Source organism: Symphalangus syndactylus, chromosome 1 (assembly GCF_028878055.3).
Source record: "Symphalangus syndactylus isolate Jambi chromosome 1, NHGRI_mSymSyn1-v2.1_pri, whole genome shotgun sequence".
In the NCBI taxonomy this organism is placed as follows: Eukaryota; Metazoa; Chordata; class Mammalia; order Primates; family Hylobatidae; genus Symphalangus; species Symphalangus syndactylus.
In genome coordinates, this window is record NC_072423.2 from 60,062,173 (window position 1) to 60,082,851 (window position 20,679).

Here is a 20,679-nt window from a genome sequence, read left to right on the forward strand (position 1 = left end):
CCAAAGGAGAGATCTGCCATACAGAGTGAGAGAAGGTGCCTCAGAGGACTTGAGCTAAGACTGGAAGACTTACAATTCAGTGGTTGGCACTACCAAGGCAAGATCATGATCATTGCTAACATGAATAAGCACTTAACAGTGTGCCAGGCACTCTTCTAAGCTCTTTATCCATATTAACTCATTTAGTCCTCATAACAATCCCCTATTCTACAAACAGAAAGGTGAAGGATTTTGCCCAAGATCACACAACACATAAGTGGCAGTGCCAGAATTTGAATCCAAGTTGTTTGGTGCCAGGGCCCATACACTTACCACTATACTACACTCTCTTGCTACACAGAGAGGGAAACCCAGGCCTGCTGAAGTCAGGGAATGTTTCCAAGAGGAGGTAACATGTGAAATCATTCCAAAGAGATCTCTGGGAGTTGAGTTGCTGAGCCAGGAGATGAAGAGTATGGCCAACGGCATGAGAGTCAAGGCAGGATGAGAGACAAGTGTTTTCAAGGAAGAGCAATTACTTTCTGGTAGCTGAAGGGTGAGGCTGGTTTTGGAGAATGGTGGACCCCTGTAAAGGAGTAGGCAGGGAGTACGTTATAGTTTGGTTTGTTGGTTTTCAGGGAAGACAAAATTACACCAATAGTCTAAGTTAAAGAATACAAAGGACCAGGGATCAGAGACGAAACTCAGCCTGGACACGTTTGCAGGCTGCCCACTCTCCTGTGGGTGGTGCTGCTTCCAGTTTCACCTTCTACTTTGCTGCATCACTGAACAGCAGAAGTGGCCTGAATTAGTGTGATGCCATTGGAACTGGAGAGCATGGGCTGAACGGAATGGATTTGACATAAAGGAGAGGAAGCAGGGAAGGGGACTACAGAGTTCCTAGCTCGGGTGCATTGCAGAGATGGGAAATAAAGCAGGAGGAGCAGATTTGGATGGTGTTGTGGACTGAACTGTGTTCCTCCCAAATTCATATGCTGAAGCTCTAACCCTGCAGTGTGACTCTATTTGGAGATAGGTTTGTTAAAGAGGTAATTAAGGTTAAACAAGGGCCTAAGAGTGGGCCCTAATCTGGTAGAACTGATGTGTTCATAAGAAGAGAGAGATGCCAGAGATCCCTCTCTCTCCAGGCTCTCACACAGAGAAGAGGTCATCTACAACCAGGAAAAGAGGCCTCACCAGAAACCAACCCTGATGACACCTTAATCTTGGACTTCCAGCCTGCAGAACTGTGAGAAAATTAATTTCCGTTGTTTAAGCCACCCAGTCTATAGTATTTTGTTAATGGTACCCCAAGCAGATTAATACAAAGGAAAAGACTATTATCAACCTTTGGATGAAGACATAATAGATGGATTTAAAAACAAATCTTGAGGCCAGGTGCAGTGGCGCATGCCTGTAATCCCAACACCTTGGGAGGCTGAGGTGAGAGTATCACTTAAGCCCAGGAGTTCAAGACCAGCCCAGGCAACATAGGGAGACCACCCCACCCCCACCCCCCACTCCACCAGTCTTCACTCACAAAAAATAAAAATTAGCCGAGCATGGTGATGTGTGCCTGTAGTTCCAGCTGCTTGGGAGACTGAGGTGGGAAAGTCACTTGAGCCTGAGAGGTCAAGGCTGCAATGAGCTGAGATGGCATGACTGGAGGCCAGCCTGGGTAGCCCTATCTCAGAAAGAAACAAACAAATCTTGAGATACAATTGGCAGGGCTTGGTGCTTCAGTGGAAGTGGAGTCTGAGAAAGAGTGAGCAGGATGGGATATTGTCCAGGTTTCAGTTATGGATACAGGGTGAATTGTGATGCCTTTCCCTGAGTCAGAGATTTGGGAGTTGCACCTGGGCAGAGGGCAAAGGCATAGTTAGGATTTCTTGGTTGTAAGCAAGAGAAATTTAAGACAAGGAGTGATTAACTATAGGGATGTAGTGAGACTAAAAGGGAAGTAGAACCTCATTCAAACCCAACATCAGCACTCTAGGAGAGTGAGACTCCTTGGAGGCCAGACTAGACCGTGGGTCTGGATACAGAGCAGCCCCAGGCCCTCAGCAGGTGCTCACGCCAGCATGGGACTGGGCTGATTCCATGGCCCTGCCCCCTTTCTTCTAACTACTGACTACTCTGACCCTGATTCCTAGAGAAAGAGAGACTGTTTGGCTCAGGAGTTTCAATCCAGCCTTCTAGTTAGCCCAGGGATTGGCTGCCCAGGGACCCATCCTTGGGCACATTCATTATAGTTGCTCGTCATGTGACAGACCACTTGGCTTGACAAATCTGTCCCTTCATCAGTGGCTGTGAGCAAGTCAGAGTCCTTAGAAAGATCTGAGGTGTGGCAGGCACACCTAGAACACCTAGAACAGAGGGTGGGCGTGGTGAGAAGACCACTGTGTTGGTTTTAGGCTTATTGGGTTTGGAGGACCTGCTTGACATGCAAGCAGAGAGACCCAGAACATATATCTACAATAGGCATTCAACAATGGGCCACTCAACAGAGCAATGAAGGCCATGAAGACAGAGTTCAGAGATGACAGCACATGTTTGTCATCTATTAAATAAGCAATAAAGGGACACACACTCATGTTGCAAAATTCAAACAATACCAAAAGTATGGAGTATAAGAAGTTAAAGTCCCTCAATGCCACTCTCTTCTCCCAATGTCACCACTGTAAATGATTTTATGTGTTTTCTTTTTACCCCACTGCAGTTACATTTGTAAAATATGTATGTATCATTTTAGGTCAGAGTTTTTTTTTTTTTCAGCAAATGGGCTTATACTTTTCATTAATTTTTTTACTTGCTTAATAAAATGTCTTGGAGACCACTGCACTCAGCACTTACAAACCTACATTATTCTTTATATCTATAGATAGTGTTCTGTTGAATAGATGAGACATAATTTATTTATTCACCATCTGCCTGTGAAGTTAGATTGTATCCAATGATTCTTTATTACAAACAATGCTTCAAGAGCACCCTTGTACATATATCTTTGTGTGCAGCCCATTTCTAGAAATGATTTACTGCATTGAAAGGGATGTGCATTTTCCCACTGTCCTCTAAAAAGACTGTACCATTTACCGTTCTAGCAATGATAGAGGATATACATGCTTATTGCTCTGCACCCACGTGGATGTTTCTTAAACTATTTTGCATCAGACTCCTTTAAGATGTTGAAAGCTATGGATTTTAATTCTAGAAAAATACACAGATGAACATATACAGAGCATTTTGCATACAATTTCTGCAGGTTCACAGACAACCTAAACACACCCCAGAACACACCCTTCCCCACCCTGTGCCAGACCTGAATAGACATGTATGAATGGGTTCCAGTCTAAGGGCAGTGGGTCCCAATCTTAGCTGCACATTAGAATCACCTGCAGGACTTTGAAAAGTCCCCATGCCCAGGCCACTTCCCAGACCTATTTGATCTGGTTCTTTTGGAAAAGGATCTGGGTACCAGTATTTTTTGCAAGTTCTCTGGGTGATGTTAACATGCAGCCAATCACAAGAACCACTGCAGTCTAGGAGAGGCCTGAAGAAGGATTAAAAAGAATTTAATAACAGAAAACCAGAGTGTACAAGGGGCTCTTGGGGGGCTCACATGTGGCTGGAGGAGCTTTTATTTTAACAAATCTGGGGTAGGATCTGGCATTGATACATATTTTTTGTTGTGAGAGTGTTTGTCATACACAAAAGTAGAGAGAATGAACACCCATGTAACCTATGTTAAATACTTAAAAAAAATTTTGCCACATTTTCCTTATCTGTTATTTTTATTTTTTTTTTCTGGTGGGGGTAAGGTGGTAACGGCTAACATTTGTCTTAAATTATTCTGCAGTGTTTAAATTTTTAAAAGCTCCCCTGGTGATTCTAAGGTATAGCCAATGTTGAGAATCATGTGTAATGTGAAGCCTCCCAAAGAGAAGGAGCCCCAAGGAACGAGAGTAGAAGGAAGAAAAGCCAAATGCAAATCCAAGAACTTGTAACTTACAACCAAAGGGAGAGTGCTCCACTGAAGGGCGCTGGCAAAAGGGGCTGGCCATTGCGTCCTGCAGCAGAAGGTCGCTGCTTTCGACCCTCCTAGAGACATGGGATTTGGAGCTGGGCCTTAAAGAATAAAGACAATTTAGATCAGTGGAAGGGAGAGGGGAAATTTCCCCATTGGAAAGGAAGTTGATATTTTGGGGTTGAGTCTACTCTGCTTCAGGCCTTTTAACAGCCCCTCCTACCATGGGAGCCATAAAAAAGATTCTGAGCCCCCCAGTCCTCCTGAATTGACCGAGAGAGGCTCACCAGGCTCCACACCCTTGATCCTTAGCCCCACCATTCCTCCTTTACTATGCTGACTCTTCCCTCTGGGGTTGTGTATCTGCCTCTTCTAGGCCAGTGGTTCTCACAGTGGGGTCCAGGAACCAGCAGCAGCATAATCACCGGAGGGTGTGCACATGCTCAGCTCCATCCCAGACTGGCTGAATCAGACACTCTGAGGGTGAACCCAGCACTCTGTTTCTTCTCTTTTCTTGTTTTCTTTTTTGGGGTACATAGTAGGTGTGTGTATTTTGGGGGTACATGAGATATTTTGGTAAGACATGCAATGCATAATAACCACATCATGGAGAATAGGGTATCCATCCCCTCAAGCATTTATCCTTTGTGTTACAAACAACCCAATTATACTCTTTTAGTTATTTTAAAATATACAGTTAAATTATTATTGACCATAGTCCCCCTGTGTGCCATCAAATAGCAGGTCTTATTCATTCTTTCTAATTTTTTTGTACCCATTAATCCTCCCACCACTCCCCCAACCACCCCATTACCTTTCTCAGTCTCTGGTAACCATCCTCTACTCTCTATCTCCAGTGAGAACATGGATGTTTATCTCTCTGTGCTTGGCTTCTTTCAATTAACATAATGACCCCCAGTTCCATCCAGGTTAGTGCAAATGACAGGATCTCATTCTTTTCTTTTCTTTTCTTTTTTCTTTTTTTTCTTTTTTTTTGAGATGGAGTCTTGCTCTGTCGCCCAGGCTGGAGTGCAGTGGCACAATCGCGGCTCACTGTAACCTCCACCTCCCAGATTCAAACGATCCTCCTGCCTCAGCCTCCTGAGTAGCTGGGACTACAGGTGCAAGCCACCACATCCAGCTAATTTTTTGTATTTTTAGTAGAGACGGGGTTTCACCATGTTGGCCAGGATGGTCTCGATCTCTTGACCTCGTGATCCACCAGCCTCACCCTCCCAAAGTGCTGGGATTACAGGCTTGAGCCACTGCACCTGGCCGATCTCATTCTTTTCTATGGCTGAATAGTACTCCATTGTGTATACAAGCCACATTTTCTTTATCTATTCATCTGTTGATGGACACTTATGTTGCTTCCAAATCTTAGCTATTGTCAACAGTGCTGCAACAAACATGGGAGTGCAGATATTTCTTCTATATACTGATTTCCTTTCTTTTGGGTATATATCCAGCAGTGGGATTGCTGGATTGTATGGAAGTTCTATTTTTAGTTTTTTGAGGAACCTCCAAACTATTCTCCATGGTGGTTGTACTAATTTACATTCCCACCAATAGCGTACAAGCATTCCCTCTTCTCCACATCCTCGCCAGCATGTTATTGCCTGTCTTTTGGATGTAAGCACATTTTAACTGGGGTGAGATGATATCTCATTGTAGTTTTGATTTGCATTTCTCTGATGATCAATGATGTTAAGCACATTTTCATGTGCCTGTTTGCCATTTGTATGTCTTCTTTTGAGAAATGTAGGCACCCTGCTTCAACAAACCTTCCAGGCGATTTGGAAACACACGCAAGTTCCATGATCACTGTCCTGGGGACTCCCAGCCAAATGTCCTCTCGATGTGTGAGCTCTCCAGAACTCTCTGGAGTCTTCCCCAACAGACAGCTGGACTCATATCAGGGAGATGAAACAGAGAATGTCAGGAAATTAGACAGTGGCAAGACTATAGGGAGTTTGGACTTGAAACTAAAGTAAGAAAGGAGCCACGATGATGTTTTGACCAGGGGAGAATATGTATTAAAGTGGTATTGGAGACCAGGTAGCTGCAGAGCTTCAAGAATGCAGGCTTGACTCCAATCCCTGCTGAAATGGTAGGCAAAATTGGTGTGTGTATGTGTGCGTGTGTGCATCTTCCGAAGAGGTTTCACAACTTGCATTCAATTTTCAAGTGAATTCACCGCCACAGAATGATTGCTAGAGAGGAAATTATTTTATTGCTTAATATATGAGCTTTGAGGCAGTGTTTATCGAAGTGTAGTCACATTAGTATTAGAATTGTTTGAGCTGTGTGTTAAAAATATACATTCCTGGGCCACACTCAGGAGCTACTAAATCAGAATCTCTGAAGTTGGCACCCATGAATCTACATATTTTAACCAAGTTCTCCAGGTAATTCAGCTAATTCTGATGCACTCTAAAAGTTATTATATCTCAGGCTCTAAATCTAAAAACTAACAATTCTAGGAAAGCAAAGTTAATAGTGAATTTAGAAAGCATGTTGACCACTAAAGCATGGTACTAAGGTCTAAAAAGCACTTACAATATCCAAAGTGTCACAGAACTGGGAACAGTAGCCACAGCAAACACTTTCCTGGGCATTTCAGTGACCATCCACTTAAAAGCTGTATTCTGTATGTAATACCGTATGAATAGCAAAAAAAGCTTGAAGAATTCATCCTCAAACTCTGACAGTTCAACTAACTTCCCAGAGTTGGACAGAGAATAAGTTTGTGTGTTTTCTACGGCAGATTGCACTAAGATAACCATGAAAAAGACAGGAGGAGTGCTATTAACAGAAGAAACACTATTGATCATTTTGGGCTTATTGAAAATTTGCCCCTCCCTGGAGTCAGGGAGTTCCCGGAAAGAACCTTCTTTCCTTCCTGTCTCTTAGCAGGTGCTTGGTGGAGTTTGCCAAAAATCCACTGATTACATAGTTTGAATTACAGATTTTCAAATACTGTATGTAGTACTTAAACGGTAAATGGCATGTGATTGAATTCACAGAAATAACACCCAAATGTATTTGGGTGGTTGTCTCTGGGCAGTGGAAATAGAACTGAAAGGTCCTGGTCTGGTGAGTTGTTCAGAAAGTGTGTGTGCCCTAGAGTCTGGCCTCACTAACTCTGTGAGGTTGGGCAAGTTATTGAAGCTCTCTGGGTTTCTACGCATGTGCAATAGGAATAGGAACAACCCTCACATATACTCATAAGAAGAAATCGAGAGTGTTAATGTAAAAACCTAGGCCCACAGCAAGCATTCACTAAACGTTAGCAAGAAAGCAATATGATGCATATATGTTTCCAGATTTCTGTACTTCCCAAATCTTTGCCAGTGAACACATACTGCTTTTATAATCAGAAAAGAATGATAAACCACATTTTTGTTTTGTGCTTTTTAGTTTAAGGGAATGAGCTATAAAGAGAGAAAAGACTGTAAAACAACAGATGCAATCCATGTCAGGGGAGTTTGTTTTTACTGGGAGTAATGACACCATGTGACCTCTGGGGTATCCTAATCCAGGGACAGGCTGTAGGAAGACTAAACATGAAGAATGGCGAGGCTTCCCCTGGGAGCAATCATGCCCTGGCTCTGCAAACTTAGGTCACAGAAGAGAGGCGCCAGGTCACAATGTTTCCTGCTTCTCTGCCCCTCTCCAAGGCAGTCTCCTTCCATCAGGTGCAAAGCCTGGATCTCCAGTATCAAATTAAAGAAATAGAACAAACCCATCCCAGGGCTTCTTTAAATATTCAGATAAACCCATGTGCCCCTATCAGTTAAATTAAGCTTTCCTAAGAAAAAGTAAGTCAATTAGTTCAAAATGTGGGTTAGTGCTTCTGGGTATTTAAAAGGGGAGTTTTTTTTTCTTTTTTAGTTCATTTAGAAACACAGCCACGGGGCAGGTACATACCCACTCCTCCGCACATCCTGTGAATTGCCCCAATACGCCCAGATACCAATTTCTGATATCTGGAGCTTCAAAATCTGGTCCTTAAACTTTCTCAATGTCATGAAGATATTGAAATACGAGCTTTAAAATTTATCTTGTTTTGCCCTTTGAGTACATATCGTTTATTTCACTATCATTATCGATACTCATTAAATGGTAACTGACATTGCTGTAGAACATTGATAAGATGTGATTTTACCCTAATTGAACTTCTTTCTTCTCCATTCCACAAATACTTATTCTCTAAACTTCTGTGAACAAAGAGAGGTCTCTAAGACATTATAAAATGTAGTTCTACAGCATAGTTTGTGACATATACCACAAAATTCATTTGTCCAAGTGGCCTGGATGCAATAAACCAAACTTTACCAAAATACAAGTAAAGCAGGATATTTCCTAAGATGAACTTCTAGAAGCAATTTGTGGATCAAAGAATATGAACATTTTCATGGTTTTGAAAAGGTTGCCTAATAATTGCATTCTTAAAAGGCTATTTCATTTTTATTTATTTTATTTTCATTTTTGAGACGGTGTTTCACTCTTGTTGCCCAGGCTGGAGTGCAGTGGCGCAATCTCGGCTCACTGCAACCTTCGCCTCCCGGGTTCAAGCGATTCTCCTGTAAAAGGATATTTTAATTTATATTGACAGTAAAAGAAGATAAGGATAACATTTTCGAACCAACATTTGGGTAGAAAGTGTTTAAGTTTTTATTTGTTTTGCTTTTACTAACTTAATAGACCACTTTATTTGAAATAACAGCAAATTGTTTCAGGAATATTTTAGATTGTGAGAGCATGGTAAGTAGTTCTTCCATTATTTAAAAAATACATATTTGTTACATGACATATTATCACATACCTTTATCTCCTTTTCCACCATAATTAGTATTCCAATGACATCGAAATAAAATTGTATTTAATAACAGGACTAATGTTCACTTTAATCCCACATACCTTTTACAGATATAACTAGAAGATAAAGAAATGACTATCATTCTGAATTTTAGGTTTCATTTAACTTTGACAACCTTTACATTTGACTTCTTTATTAACCAAGTGAAGTTTCATGATCAGAATATTATAACAATAAGAGATGGTACACTTTTAAGCTCGACAAAAACCCAATTTACTTATGGAAAACTACATTTCTCTTGTACGTTATTTGTTTTACAAATAGTCTAGGAAATGAGTAGAGTAGGTGATTATTAGGTGGAAAGACCTAGAATTGTGGTTACCAGGTAGCAATTAGGAACTAAATATTCTATTCCTGTCAATTACTGCATTAAGTTTACTCCGACCTGTTTTTTGACAAAGCATTGAAGAAAAAAATAGGAATACCCTCTTTGCCCCAGGAGATTTACAATAGCCCAGGATTTCAATAGAAAGCGCCTCTTTCTAGTCTGGTTGAATTTGTGGGCGTTCCTTTTGTCTCTGAATTGTTCACTGCCATTTCTTCTAAGACACAGATGGGTCCCTACTTCCAATAGCCAAGAAAAAACGTACCACTGTTTAGGTGGCCAAGTGACAAAGGTGACACTGTTTCTCAGTCCATTTATACGTGTGTCACAGTCCAAGACCTTGGCAAAGTACTATTCTGCCTTTCCAAGTTTCCCAAATCCTATTATGCACAGGGGTATTTTAATGGTAGGGAATTTTTCCCTTGAAGTTTCTTTCTTTCTTCTCTTCTCTTTTCTTTCTCTCTCTCTTTCTTTCTTTTTTCTTTTCTCTCTCTGAATTGTTCCCTTGAAGATTCTCTTTCCTTCCTTCCTTCCGTCCTTTCTTTCTTTTTTCCTTCCTTCTTTCTTTTTCTTTCCTTCTGAATTGTTCCCTTGAATATTCTTTTTTCTTTTCTTTCTTTCTTTCTTTCTCTTTCCTTCCTTCCTTATTTTTCTTTCTTTCTGAATTATTGAAGATTCTTTCTTTCCTTCCTCTTTATTTCTTTCATTCGTTCCTTCTTTTCTTTTATCTTCTTTTCTTTTTTCTTTTTATCTTTTCTTTTCTTTCTCCCTGTCTCTCTTTCTCTCTTCATTCTTTGGTTCCTAGAGGCTGAATATGGTCAAGTGGTTCAAGCATGGCCTATGGAACCAGATTTGCCTGCCCTGGTCAGGTCTGGGAGACCTTGGGCAAATGTCTTCACCTTTTTTGTTTTACCCTCTCTGGCCTTAGTTTTCTTGTTTGCTATCAAGCTTGGGAAACAATAGAGCCTTAATAAATAAGTAATGGTTGAATGTGTATGAATGTTCCAGATAATGTGTTAAGTGTTTTGTGCATATCAACTTATTTAATTCTCAAAACAATCCCAAGGGGTAGGGACTGTTATTATTATTACCCAGGTAATATAATGAGAGAACTGAGCCATAGAAAAGGGTGGCTAGTAAGGCAAACTAGGATTCACACCCAGGTAGGCTGGCTTCAGAGAGAGTTTTTCACCACTCTGCTATACAACCTTTTGTTGAAGTTAGCTTTCTCCCCACACATAAATGTGTGTATATTTATTGGGTATCTACTATGTGCCAGTCACTCTGCTAAAATATACCAAGAAACTGAATTGGAAATGAACTGGAAATACAGAAATAAATAAGACAAAGTTTCTGCTCCTGTGGAGTTATTTTTCTTTTCTTGCACTTTGTCAACTTAGATGACATGGGTTCAATGTTCATCTGAGTTCAAAAAACATTACTCAAGATGATTTTCAGTTGAATTCAACACTCTGAGACACGAGTGGTGGCTCACTTGAGCCCAGGAGCTCAAGACCAGCATGGGCAACATGGGGAAACTTATCTTTACAAAAAATACAAAAATTAGGAAGGCTTGGTGGAGCAGGCCTGTAGTCCCAGCTACTTGGGAAGATGAGATGGGAGGATCACTTGAGCCCAGGAGGTTGAGGCTGCAGTGAGCCATATCATGCCAATGCACTCCAGCCTGGGTGAAAGAGTAAGACCCTGTTTCAAAAGAAAAAAAAAAACCTCTAAAACCAAGATATACCAAAATAGTTTCAATTTGAATTCATATTTAGCCTTGAAAGCCCTTTATGAATCTTTTAGTAATTACATCAAGACAGTATGGCGTCTCTTTTAATTTGTGTATTTAAAATGATGAACTAAATGCTTTTTCTGGCCTCTGCTCTCAAGAGCCCACAAAATTCCTGAAATTTAACAATTTAAATCCTCCCCAGCTCACCTCTCTTAATAGAGACACTTCCATTCCCCACATCTGCCTTCAGAAGGGGCAACATTAACTCTGCTGAGAGAAAAGGGTCCCTCACTCTACTTCTGCAAGAACTTTCTAAAGCATGTTCCACTAGAGAGGGAATTAATGATAAGGAAATATTCATCCAAAGCAGCCATTAAATTCATTTTAACTTGCAAACAATAATGTTGCCTTGTAGTTACTATTTGTCCTGATTTTCAATACAGAACTTCAGATTCATGTTATTTTTAATTTTTCACAAAAACTTCCCTGCTAAATGTAAGATTTAACCAAACACAGATTCTCTTCATTCAATATAAATGACAAGTGCTCACCATGTCCCCAGGCACCAGACTGAAACTACAAGCGTGTGTGTTGCTTTAGTAGAGAGGAAACAGGCAGATAAAAAGCAACTATATCCAGTATATTAACAGATGATACTCAGAAGACTGGAAGCAAAAAGGAGGAAGAGCTGAATATGTTTCTGTATAGTATAAAATTTCATAAAATGTGAGCCTAAAATGGAAGTAGTTGGGTTATGAATCGAGGGGGAAACATTTGGAGTTTTTCATGCTGAAATAACCATGTCACTATTTTCAAGTATTCTGAGAAGTGGAGAAGCACAAATATACAAAGAGACCTCCCACCCCCACCAGCGAAAGGTGGAGAATCTTGTTAAAAGTTGTAAACATCTTACCATAGTTTAGAGAGTTCTGACAGTTAAGTAATTGCAATAAATGTTCCCTATAGTACTGGGATTATAAAGAAGTCATGTATCCTGAACAAGAAATAAAGCATCCTTTCAAAGGGGTGACCGGCAGCTTCGATTGTCAAGGTGGTAGTCTGAACGGACTTCATGATATGGAGAGGTCAAGTAGAGGAATCGGATGCTGGCTGATAGGCAGAACGACAACCAATATTGCCTCTACAGAAATAATAAGAAGAAAGCTTTTTTGATTCTTTCATTTTGGAATTGAGTGTACGGAACCACAGGATGTTTTTAAGGGATCATTTATTAAACTTGGAATTGAACTACTTTATGAACTCTACCGTAATTTTGTGTTATTGGGTTTTAAAAATTAAGCAACTTTTTTTTTCTTTTTTTTTTTTTGGTCAAGGGGAAGCAGGGTATATATCTGTTTTTCCGGGTGTTCTTCCCGTGACTCCTACAGATAGTAGCCCAAAGACGTCTTCTTTTCCAGTATTTAATGAAGTATCCTATGGGCAGATGATTTTGGTAGCCTTTCCGGAGCTGGTGCAACGAAGCAGATCCACAGTTGCCCGATAATCAGGCCAAGGCATACTTTCCAAGGTGCGTTTTTCATATCGAATGTAAGCGCGGGTCCTGCCCGTTGTTTGCAAACTGTCCAAGCAGCATCCAAAACTGCTGCTTTTCCAAGTCCGTTAAAAAGTTATTTGCGCTTGGGGTTTTTCGGTTCTGCTATACCCCACCTCCTTCCCCTGACTTTTGCCAGTAGAGACCTGCCCTGGGGGAATTTTCTCCTGGGAGCACAAAACTATTTTCTTTTCTGGAAATAAGTTGACGTCAACTGGGAGCTGTTTTGGGTTGCTTTGTTTCCCGGAGCGTCCAACCCAGCACACCGCCTCCGGCAAACTGCGAGCAATTCAAAGCAGCTCGCCCAGTAGGGAGGGGAGCTGGTGGGAGGGGGGTGGACCCCGCCGCCCGCAGAGGTGGGGAGACCTGGGGGGCGGCTCCACTCTCAGGCTGGAGTGTGGGCCTGGGTCCCCTGCCAAGCCAGGAGCGCAGCCCGGAGCCAGCGCGGCCCCCGGGTCCCTGCGCTTATGGTGAGGGCCGTGGGGGAACAGCCCCCGGTAGGTAACTTGCCGGGCACCCACCTGAGTTCTCCGCACCGCGGCCCGAAAACCTGGGAGCGTCCCAGGACAAAGGGCCAGCCCTCTGGAAGTAGCCGTGTGTGACTAGTGTGTGCCAGCTCGTATGTGGGGGTCCCAGTGTGCAACTAACTTAGCTGCTCACCGCAGCCTCGGAGAAACGAACACGCCTTTCTGCACGTGTCCAGGGCGGGTGCGGAGGGCAGTGCATTGTGAACAAAGCCGACCACCTCGCGCACCGCATCTCGGGGACGATTCCGGGACGGTTCTCCGCGGAGAGCCGGGCGGATGAGAGCGTGCTGTGTGTGTGTGTGTGTGTGTGTGTGTGTGTTTCCCTAAGAAGCCGGAGGCGGCCCGCGAGGCAGGGACTTGCTCTAACTTGTTTCACACCTGGCGCGGTTTCCCCAAAACTCGGGTGGCGTCCAGGGCCGGGGAGGCACGCGGAGGACCAGCAGCGTTCGCTGCAGAAAAAGACATCGTCAACTCCCACTCAGAAGCCCACACGGCCCTGAGACCTGGTCTTTCATTCTTTCTTACAAAAAAAAAAAAAAAAATACAAATTGATGGATGGGTTTCAATTGATGCGTAAAATGTATCCCTTGAGAGCAAGACAGGAGGGCCAGGGAAGGGGGAAACAGGCAGTTGAAATGACTCTCACAGCCTAACTGCCGAGAATTCGGACTTGGAGGCAAATTCGAGGACGCGCCCGAGGAGCAGGCGAGGCTGCCTCCCAGGAAGACGGCCTGGCACCGGGGCGCGCCGCTGGGGACCTGACTCCCTCGTGGCCCCTCACCCCAGGGACTCGCAGCTGGCCCGCGCGCCAGGGGACACACGGGCTGCGGGAGGAGGTGAAAGTTAGGATGCAGCGCGAGCTCCGAAAGTGGCCTGGGCTGTGCCTCCTAAGAGAACAGCCAAAGTCCCGGGCGGCTCTGGGACGCTGCCCCTGGGCCGGGAGAGCGGGAGGCGGCGACGCAAGGACGCGCCCGGAGCCCGGGCGCGCCGGGGGCGGGCGTTTGGCTGGAAGTGGGGCAGTGTCTCCTATGGGAAAGCGAGACCCGGCGAGCTCTTTGGCTGCTTTTCCAGTTTCCGAGGTGCCCGCCCCCGCGCGCCTGAGGCAGCGCAGCCCGGAGGGCGAACGAATGGCGGTTGGCAAACTTTGAGTGAGAGTGCGCTCCGGATCCGAATTGCCGAATTGTGGCTGCGGCAGAGTCGGCCGAGACCCAAGTTCGCTTTTTCCGCCTGCCCGACGGGCCTTAGGGAGACTTCAGCTCCAGCCTGGTGGAGCGCCTCGCCCGAGGGAGTTGTGTCACTTTGCTCGGGGGCAGGGAGGGCGGCGCCCTGGGCGGGTGGGGAAGGGTCCCTGTGGCCCCTGGGGTCCCGAGCGCCTCTTCCCTCGTCTCCCCTCCCACCGGCCCCTCCCAGTCTTCGCTCCCTCGCTCCTTCCCGGGGCTGGCTGGACCGGCGCGGACTTGCCCCAGACCTACGGGGAGCGCCCCAGGTCTTTAATGACAGCTTAAATGTGGCTGTTGGAAAAGTCGAAAGGGATGAGGCTGATGTGGGGCGTGTTTCTCTCCTTTGCAAGAGTCGGAAAGGGAGTTGAGAGCCGCGCGGCTGGCCCCAGGCCCCCGCGCCTCGCCGCCAGCAAGTAGGTGGGGGAGCCGCCGCCGCCGCCAGCCCCATCCCGCTCCCAAGCCTCGCCCGCTGCGCCCTGGCCGCGGGCGCCGAGAGGGTGCGGGGCCTCGCCGTGCCTCCTCCACCCTGCTCATTAACCTGCCTGCTCCGCTCCTCTCCGGGCGGCCCCAGACACGGGTTTCCCGCGGCAGGACCCGCGGCCTGCCCGGCGCAGCCGCCGCCCCGACCCCCCGGCTCCGGGGGGCAATGAGGGGGCAGTGGAAGGGGCACTGCTCCTCGGGCATTACTTAGAGAAACGAGACCGTTCCGCCCTCTCGCCGGCCCTCCCTCTCTCCCGCCCGGGCCCGCGCAATTCTCCGCCAGAGGGTAAGTTGGGAGTGTTTCGCCCCCACCGACAGCTCTCCCTCCCTTTCCTTTTTTTTTTTCTTCAAAGTTTCTTAGAAGTGGGAGCCGGGTGGGGGAGGAAGAAGGTCTGGTCAGCCTCCGTCCCTTACCCTATCTCTCCCGTCTAACTTGTCCCCCCTCCCCCCTCCCCTCCATCCCCTGCGCGCCGCTGCCCCTCCGGAGCTGCGCTCGGGAATGACAATTGGAGCGCGGCTCCTTTAAGAGCCCGGCTTTGCCTCCCGGTAGCTGAAGGTCATTAAACACAAAAGCTCTCAGCGCTGCGGTCCAATATAGCGCATGCGCCCTGCCCGAGGACTGGCAGAGAGACGGCAATATGGCGAGAATGCCTGGCAGCGGGGACTGTAACACCAGCGCGGGCGGCAGCGCCAGCGCCGCCGCCGCCGCCGCCGCCGAGAACAATGGGGAGCGGGGCGAGGGCGAGCGCGGCGCGGGGGGCCGCGGCCGCCGCCACGGCCGTCCGCACTACTGCAGCGCGGGCGAGGAGGAGGAGGAAGAGGAGGAGGAGGACGAGATCCAGGAGGTGCAGATAACGGGGGACGAGGAGGAGGAGGAGGACGGAGGTGGGGGGCTGGAGGAGGACGAGGAGGAGGAGGAAGAGGAGGAGATGGGGCTGGACTGGGACGAGCCCCTGGAGCCCGAGGACTCGGCCGGGGAGGAGCTGGAGCCCGAGCCGGTCCATATGATCAATATGGACCAGAGCGCCGCGCTGGAGCCCGAGGCGCCGCCGCGACTGCTGGCGCCCCGGGCCCGCGGTGGGCCGCCCGGGGACGGCGCCGAGCTGGACCCCGACGTGCTGCAGCGCCCCGAGCGGGCCCGGCTGAGCGAGAACACCCGGCTGGCCACCCGCTACGCCGTGCGCATCTTCCGGGAGTACCTGAGCGAGAAGGCGCAGAGCCCGGACTTCGAGACCATGGACAAGGGGGCGCTGTGCCGCGTGCTGCGCTCCTTCTATGCCGAGGCCCGCTCCAAGAGCGGCCAGCTCTACAGCAAGTCGTCGCTCATCAGCATCCGCAGCTCCCTCAACCGCTACCTCAATGAGCCCCCGTACTGCCGCACGCTCGACCTCACCAAGGATCCCGAGCTGCGCAGCGCCAACCTGACGCTGGCTGCGGTCATCCGCAAGCTCGAGGAGCAGGGCGCCGGGCCGGTGGTGCAGAAGCAAGCCATCACGCGCGCCGACCTGCGCAAGCTGTACACCTCCAGCGTCTTCAGCACCAACACGCCCTTCGGGCTGCTCAACAAGGTCTGGTTCGAGACGTGCATGTACTTCTGTACCCGCGGCCGCGAGAACCAGCGTGAGTTGGAGGAGGACTCTTTTGGGCTGGCCATGGACGAGGACGGTCGCAAGTTCGTCTACTTCAAGTCCCTCGGGCCCTACCACAAGTCGCGCTCGTCGTCGTGGAGCAAGAAGCGCGCCGAGAGCAGCGACGAGGAGAACTTGCCCCGCATGTATGAGACGGGCACTGAGTTCTGCCCCTACGCCAGCTTCGTCAAGTACCTGTCGAAACGCAACCCTCTCTGCAAGGCGTTCTTCCAGCGGCCCCGGGACCACTGCAGCGAGGGCGATGTGACCTGGTACGAGAACAAAGCCATCGGCAAGAACTTGCTAGGCACTCGGATGCAGATGCTCTCCAAGGCGGCCAAGCTCTCCAAGACCTACACCAACCACTGCATCGGCGCCGTCTCCATCGCCACGCTCAACAGCATCGCGGGCATTGGCACCAAGCTGGGCTCGCCCGCCCCGCAGGGCTGCTACGCCGAGGCTCTGAACGGGGCGGCACGGCACCACTCCCACCACCCCCCCACCCATCCCTCCCACCACCACCGCCCCCAGCCGCCCTCGCTGGGGAACACTTACATCCTCCCCAAAGACAGCCAGGTCGGGCCCGACGTGAAATCCGAGGCTGCGCCCAAGCGCGCCCTGTACGAGTCGGTGTTCGAGTCGGGGGAAATCTGCGGCCCCACTTCCCCCAAAAGACTTTATATCCGCCCCTCGGAGCCTGTGGATGCGGTGGTGGTGGTTTCCGTGAAACACGACCCCCTGCCTCTTCTTCCAGAAGCCAATGGGCACAGAAGCACCAATTCTCCCACAATAGTTTCACCTGCTATTGTTTCCCCCACCCAGGTAACCAAACCAAACTCTATGCATGAAATGTTTCTTTGGTACCACTTCGGGACTAACTTTTGTGCTAATGCAGCTCTGGGTAGGGGGGAAGTTTTAAAAAGTAGGCAATGTACTGAATCGGATTTCGTTTCACCCTTAGAAGTTAACTCTCTTGGTGCTTTTTGGGAAACTTTACACCTAACCTTAAAAGATGTGAGAGAGGGCATGCTACCTAACAAATCACTGCTGTGCAGTAAGGCGAAAAACTTCAAAGTTCGCAGAACAAAAGGATTAGCTCACTCTTGCAGCTGCTCTTCGTTGAATGCATAAGTTTTATAAGGCAAAGACTGCGAGAACGCTGTAAATGTAAAGGAAGCAGTTACTTAAGACATATTTGAATCAAGTAACCCTTAAAAGACTCTATTACGTATTCGCCATGACTTTAGAAGGTAGAAAAACAGTTATAAATTATTGAAAAGAAAACGTGCCAATCCCACTTCCTGTAGCTTTTTTTTTTTTTAAAGAAAAGGGGTGGAGAGTGGAGAGCCAGGCAGTTGAGTGCCAGTTTATACTGTAACATGTAGTTGAATGTAAACTGGCAGTGTGGGGTGCAATTTCCATAAACTAAAGTGGGAACGTGTTATCTGCAGTTCCAGTCAGGCTACAAATTGGAGTATGGGCCTGTGGTGCCCAGCACTGTGGGTACTGAAACATTGCTGTCTCCCCCTAGCCCCACGGAGCGCACCATCTAGGGGGCAGATAATACCTATGAAGTAGATAATTAGAGTAAGAGTGCTGTCCTAGCAGCTGAGTCAGCATGGACAAATCACTTCACTTCTCCTTGGCTTCACTGTCCTCATCAAAGAGGAGGAAACTATTTCCACCCTAACATGATTTAAGTCTAAGCAGTGCCAAATTCTGGGTCGAGATTGGGGACTCTAGTGTTAGATTCTTCTTTCCTTATTTTCCCCAAGGTAGTATTTTCGTGAGTATTATTAAAGTTATATTCATGTTTTGGACACTCTCTAGGAGTCAGAAACCAGGGGTCTTTGGACACTGTGTTCTATTCTGCAGGCAGGAGTAGCCACTGGAGGTTTTACAACTTTGACCTGCCTGCCATCAAGCAGAAGTAGGAATTTTGCAAGTCTGAAGGTATAGTGCAGGCCCTCCAGGAACATATATATGTCAGGTACCTCTGTGCTTTTTCCAAAGTGGAAATTCCAGTTCTGGACAAACTGACCCTTTCAAACGTTTACCAGCTAATGGGCAAGCCTCAAGGCCAACTGAGAAAGGGGCTGTGAGTGGTAATATAAACACCAAAGTTCTCTAAAATACACAAGACCTGTAGGCTATGTGTCTTCTGTACTTCAGGTGTGTAGTCCATTTCTGACAGGTTGTGTTAGTGAGTTTTAAGAATGGAGAGGAGAATTTAGGGTTTGCTTTTTCTTTGAAAGCAAAAATAAATGTTCACATTCTTCTGATACAGTAAAAACCCTTGAAATGCCCTAGTTTAGAATAGCACCTGATTAATTAAGAGTTAAAAGCCTAAGAAAGTTTATTAAGGCATGCATGGCCTTGGGATAACAATGAAACAGTTTGTCTACTGGCATCTGTCTGCTGGTTTCTTGACACCAGTGTAATATAGAATTGTGACATAAAGAACCACAAAAGATAAGAGGGTTTCGTTTCATTGGTTTTGTTTTGTTCTAAGGAATGCAATCTTTCAGTCATTATATTTTATTTACCTGAGTAAAATAAATCAGTTCCAAAAAACTGTATGTATACTGATGCTTTTATTATTCTTGCATTATTGTCAGGTAACTCCTAAGTTAAATATAGATTTGAGTGTCCATATGTGGCTTATATGACTATTATGGCTCTCAAACAAGATCTTAGCTCCAAGTCCCTGTTAGTTAAAACACTACAAAAAGTTGTTCAGTTTGCACATATTTAATAGTCAGCTTTTCACTTATGAAGTCTGAGCAGTCGAAGTATTGCTCAGTAGAAAGCTGAGAGCAAACTTTTTCCTTCTTTGTGTATTAAAATCACTGTAAGAGTTGAGGTTCAGTGCATTTCCTGGAGCTTAATGCCTAGTGGAGGTTGCTGGCCCTGTGGCATTGCTTTGGGTCATCAACTTTTCTGGCTGGTCATTAATCCCCAGGAAATGCCCTGTGCAGCTCCAGCTTCAGTCATTATTACTTAATCATAAACATAGGCTGTCTAGCCTAATACTGACTGGACTTTATCAAGTGGTGTCATACAGAATTCCACTGTTGACCATCTTAGAGACATGTTGATAACAGAGGTCACACACTGATGTTTCGATTTTCTACTAATGTTGCAAGTTTCTCAAAAGATGAAGAGCCTGCTTCTTTAAATGCATTTACTCTTTTTACTTCTTGAGGGTGTTATTAAGTATATTATTTATAGGACTGGTTGAAAAGTGAATGCATTTAAGGATTAACAAAGATTATGGAATGTGTGATTGCTCATGTGAAGTATCTGGCTTTTGGGGGGAGTGAGGAATTATGGTGATGGTTGTGATGGTCGCTTTAACTGGTCCACTCTTTAATTCTCTTGAATGGTTGTGTTAAAAGTAAAGGGTAGTTCTAGTTCCTTTGTCCCCCAAATAGCTATTGTGATCTAAAATGATCCAGTTATTGGTATGGTTTGCAAGCTCCCAGGTGGAGGTCATGTAGTCCATTTTAAACTGCTTACCACTGTATCTTCCATCCTTATAACTATTCTCTTTGCATAAAAATAGAGCATTTTTCCTACCTCAGAGAACAGTACTTCAGTTTAGAGGGATGATAGAGATTTATAATTTTGTTCTTTATCATTCTCAGAGGAAAAAATACTAGTAAAGTTTAGATTCTGAATGTCATAGTTTTGTCACTACAGTTTTTGTAGTCATGTCTCTCTCCTGTGCCAAACAAAAGTGTGAAGCATTTGCAAGCTGTGACAAAGGTGTCTTTAGTTGCACTTGCTTGACCCTAACCTAGATTATTTCCAGAAATACTTTTAAGGAATTCTGTAGAGAGAACATCTATTAGTGGAAAGATTTTGGGGGCTGGTGCACATCCCCTGTTTGTGTTTTATCGTCTTCAGTGGGGGCCTTTGGTCCTTATAGTTTGCAGAGTGGAAACTGCAGCAGGCTGCAAGCAGGCTGACACAGTCAGTTGTTCATTAACTTACCTTTGAGGAGAAGCCAGAGACTGACAGCTCAGGGAATCCACTCAGGTGCTGTAGGGGCAAGAAGAAGGAATATTTAATCTATCTACTTAATAGTGAAAGGCATGTGTTTTATGTATTATTGAAATAACTGCTAAAGTCCTATTTTGGATTTGAAGACTTCGAGGGAGGGATATTCTTTATTTCTTATAGATGGAATCAAATTTTTATAAACATGAAAGGAGTATAGCAATTGTAACAAGACTTCTTGCCATGGTTATTTGGAGCTATTAAGATTAACTGCCTTTTAAAGAGTGGGTATTCTTCTGATTTTTAATATTAGTTTGTGGCTACA

The 20,679-nt window shown here is 45.9% G+C and overlaps 1 protein-coding gene across 4 annotated transcripts in view; it reads left to right on the forward strand.

Annotated features, from left to right (window-relative positions):
• Positions 1-20,679, forward strand: part of KCTD1 (potassium channel tetramerization domain containing 1) — a 207,547-nt gene that overhangs the window by 97,420 nt on the left and 89,448 nt on the right. The window contains exon 1 of one of the 4 annotated variants that reach the window (XM_055235501.2): positions 14,293-15,010. The exons of 2 other annotated variants lie outside the window; for them this stretch is intronic. Coding sequence is in view for 1 of the 2 variants with exons in the window: in XM_055235480.2 (XP_055091455.2) it covers positions 15,363-17,174 (1,812 nt within the window). In the remaining variant the exon portion in view is untranslated. One more of the 4 variants, XM_055235480.2, reaches the window with a different exon arrangement.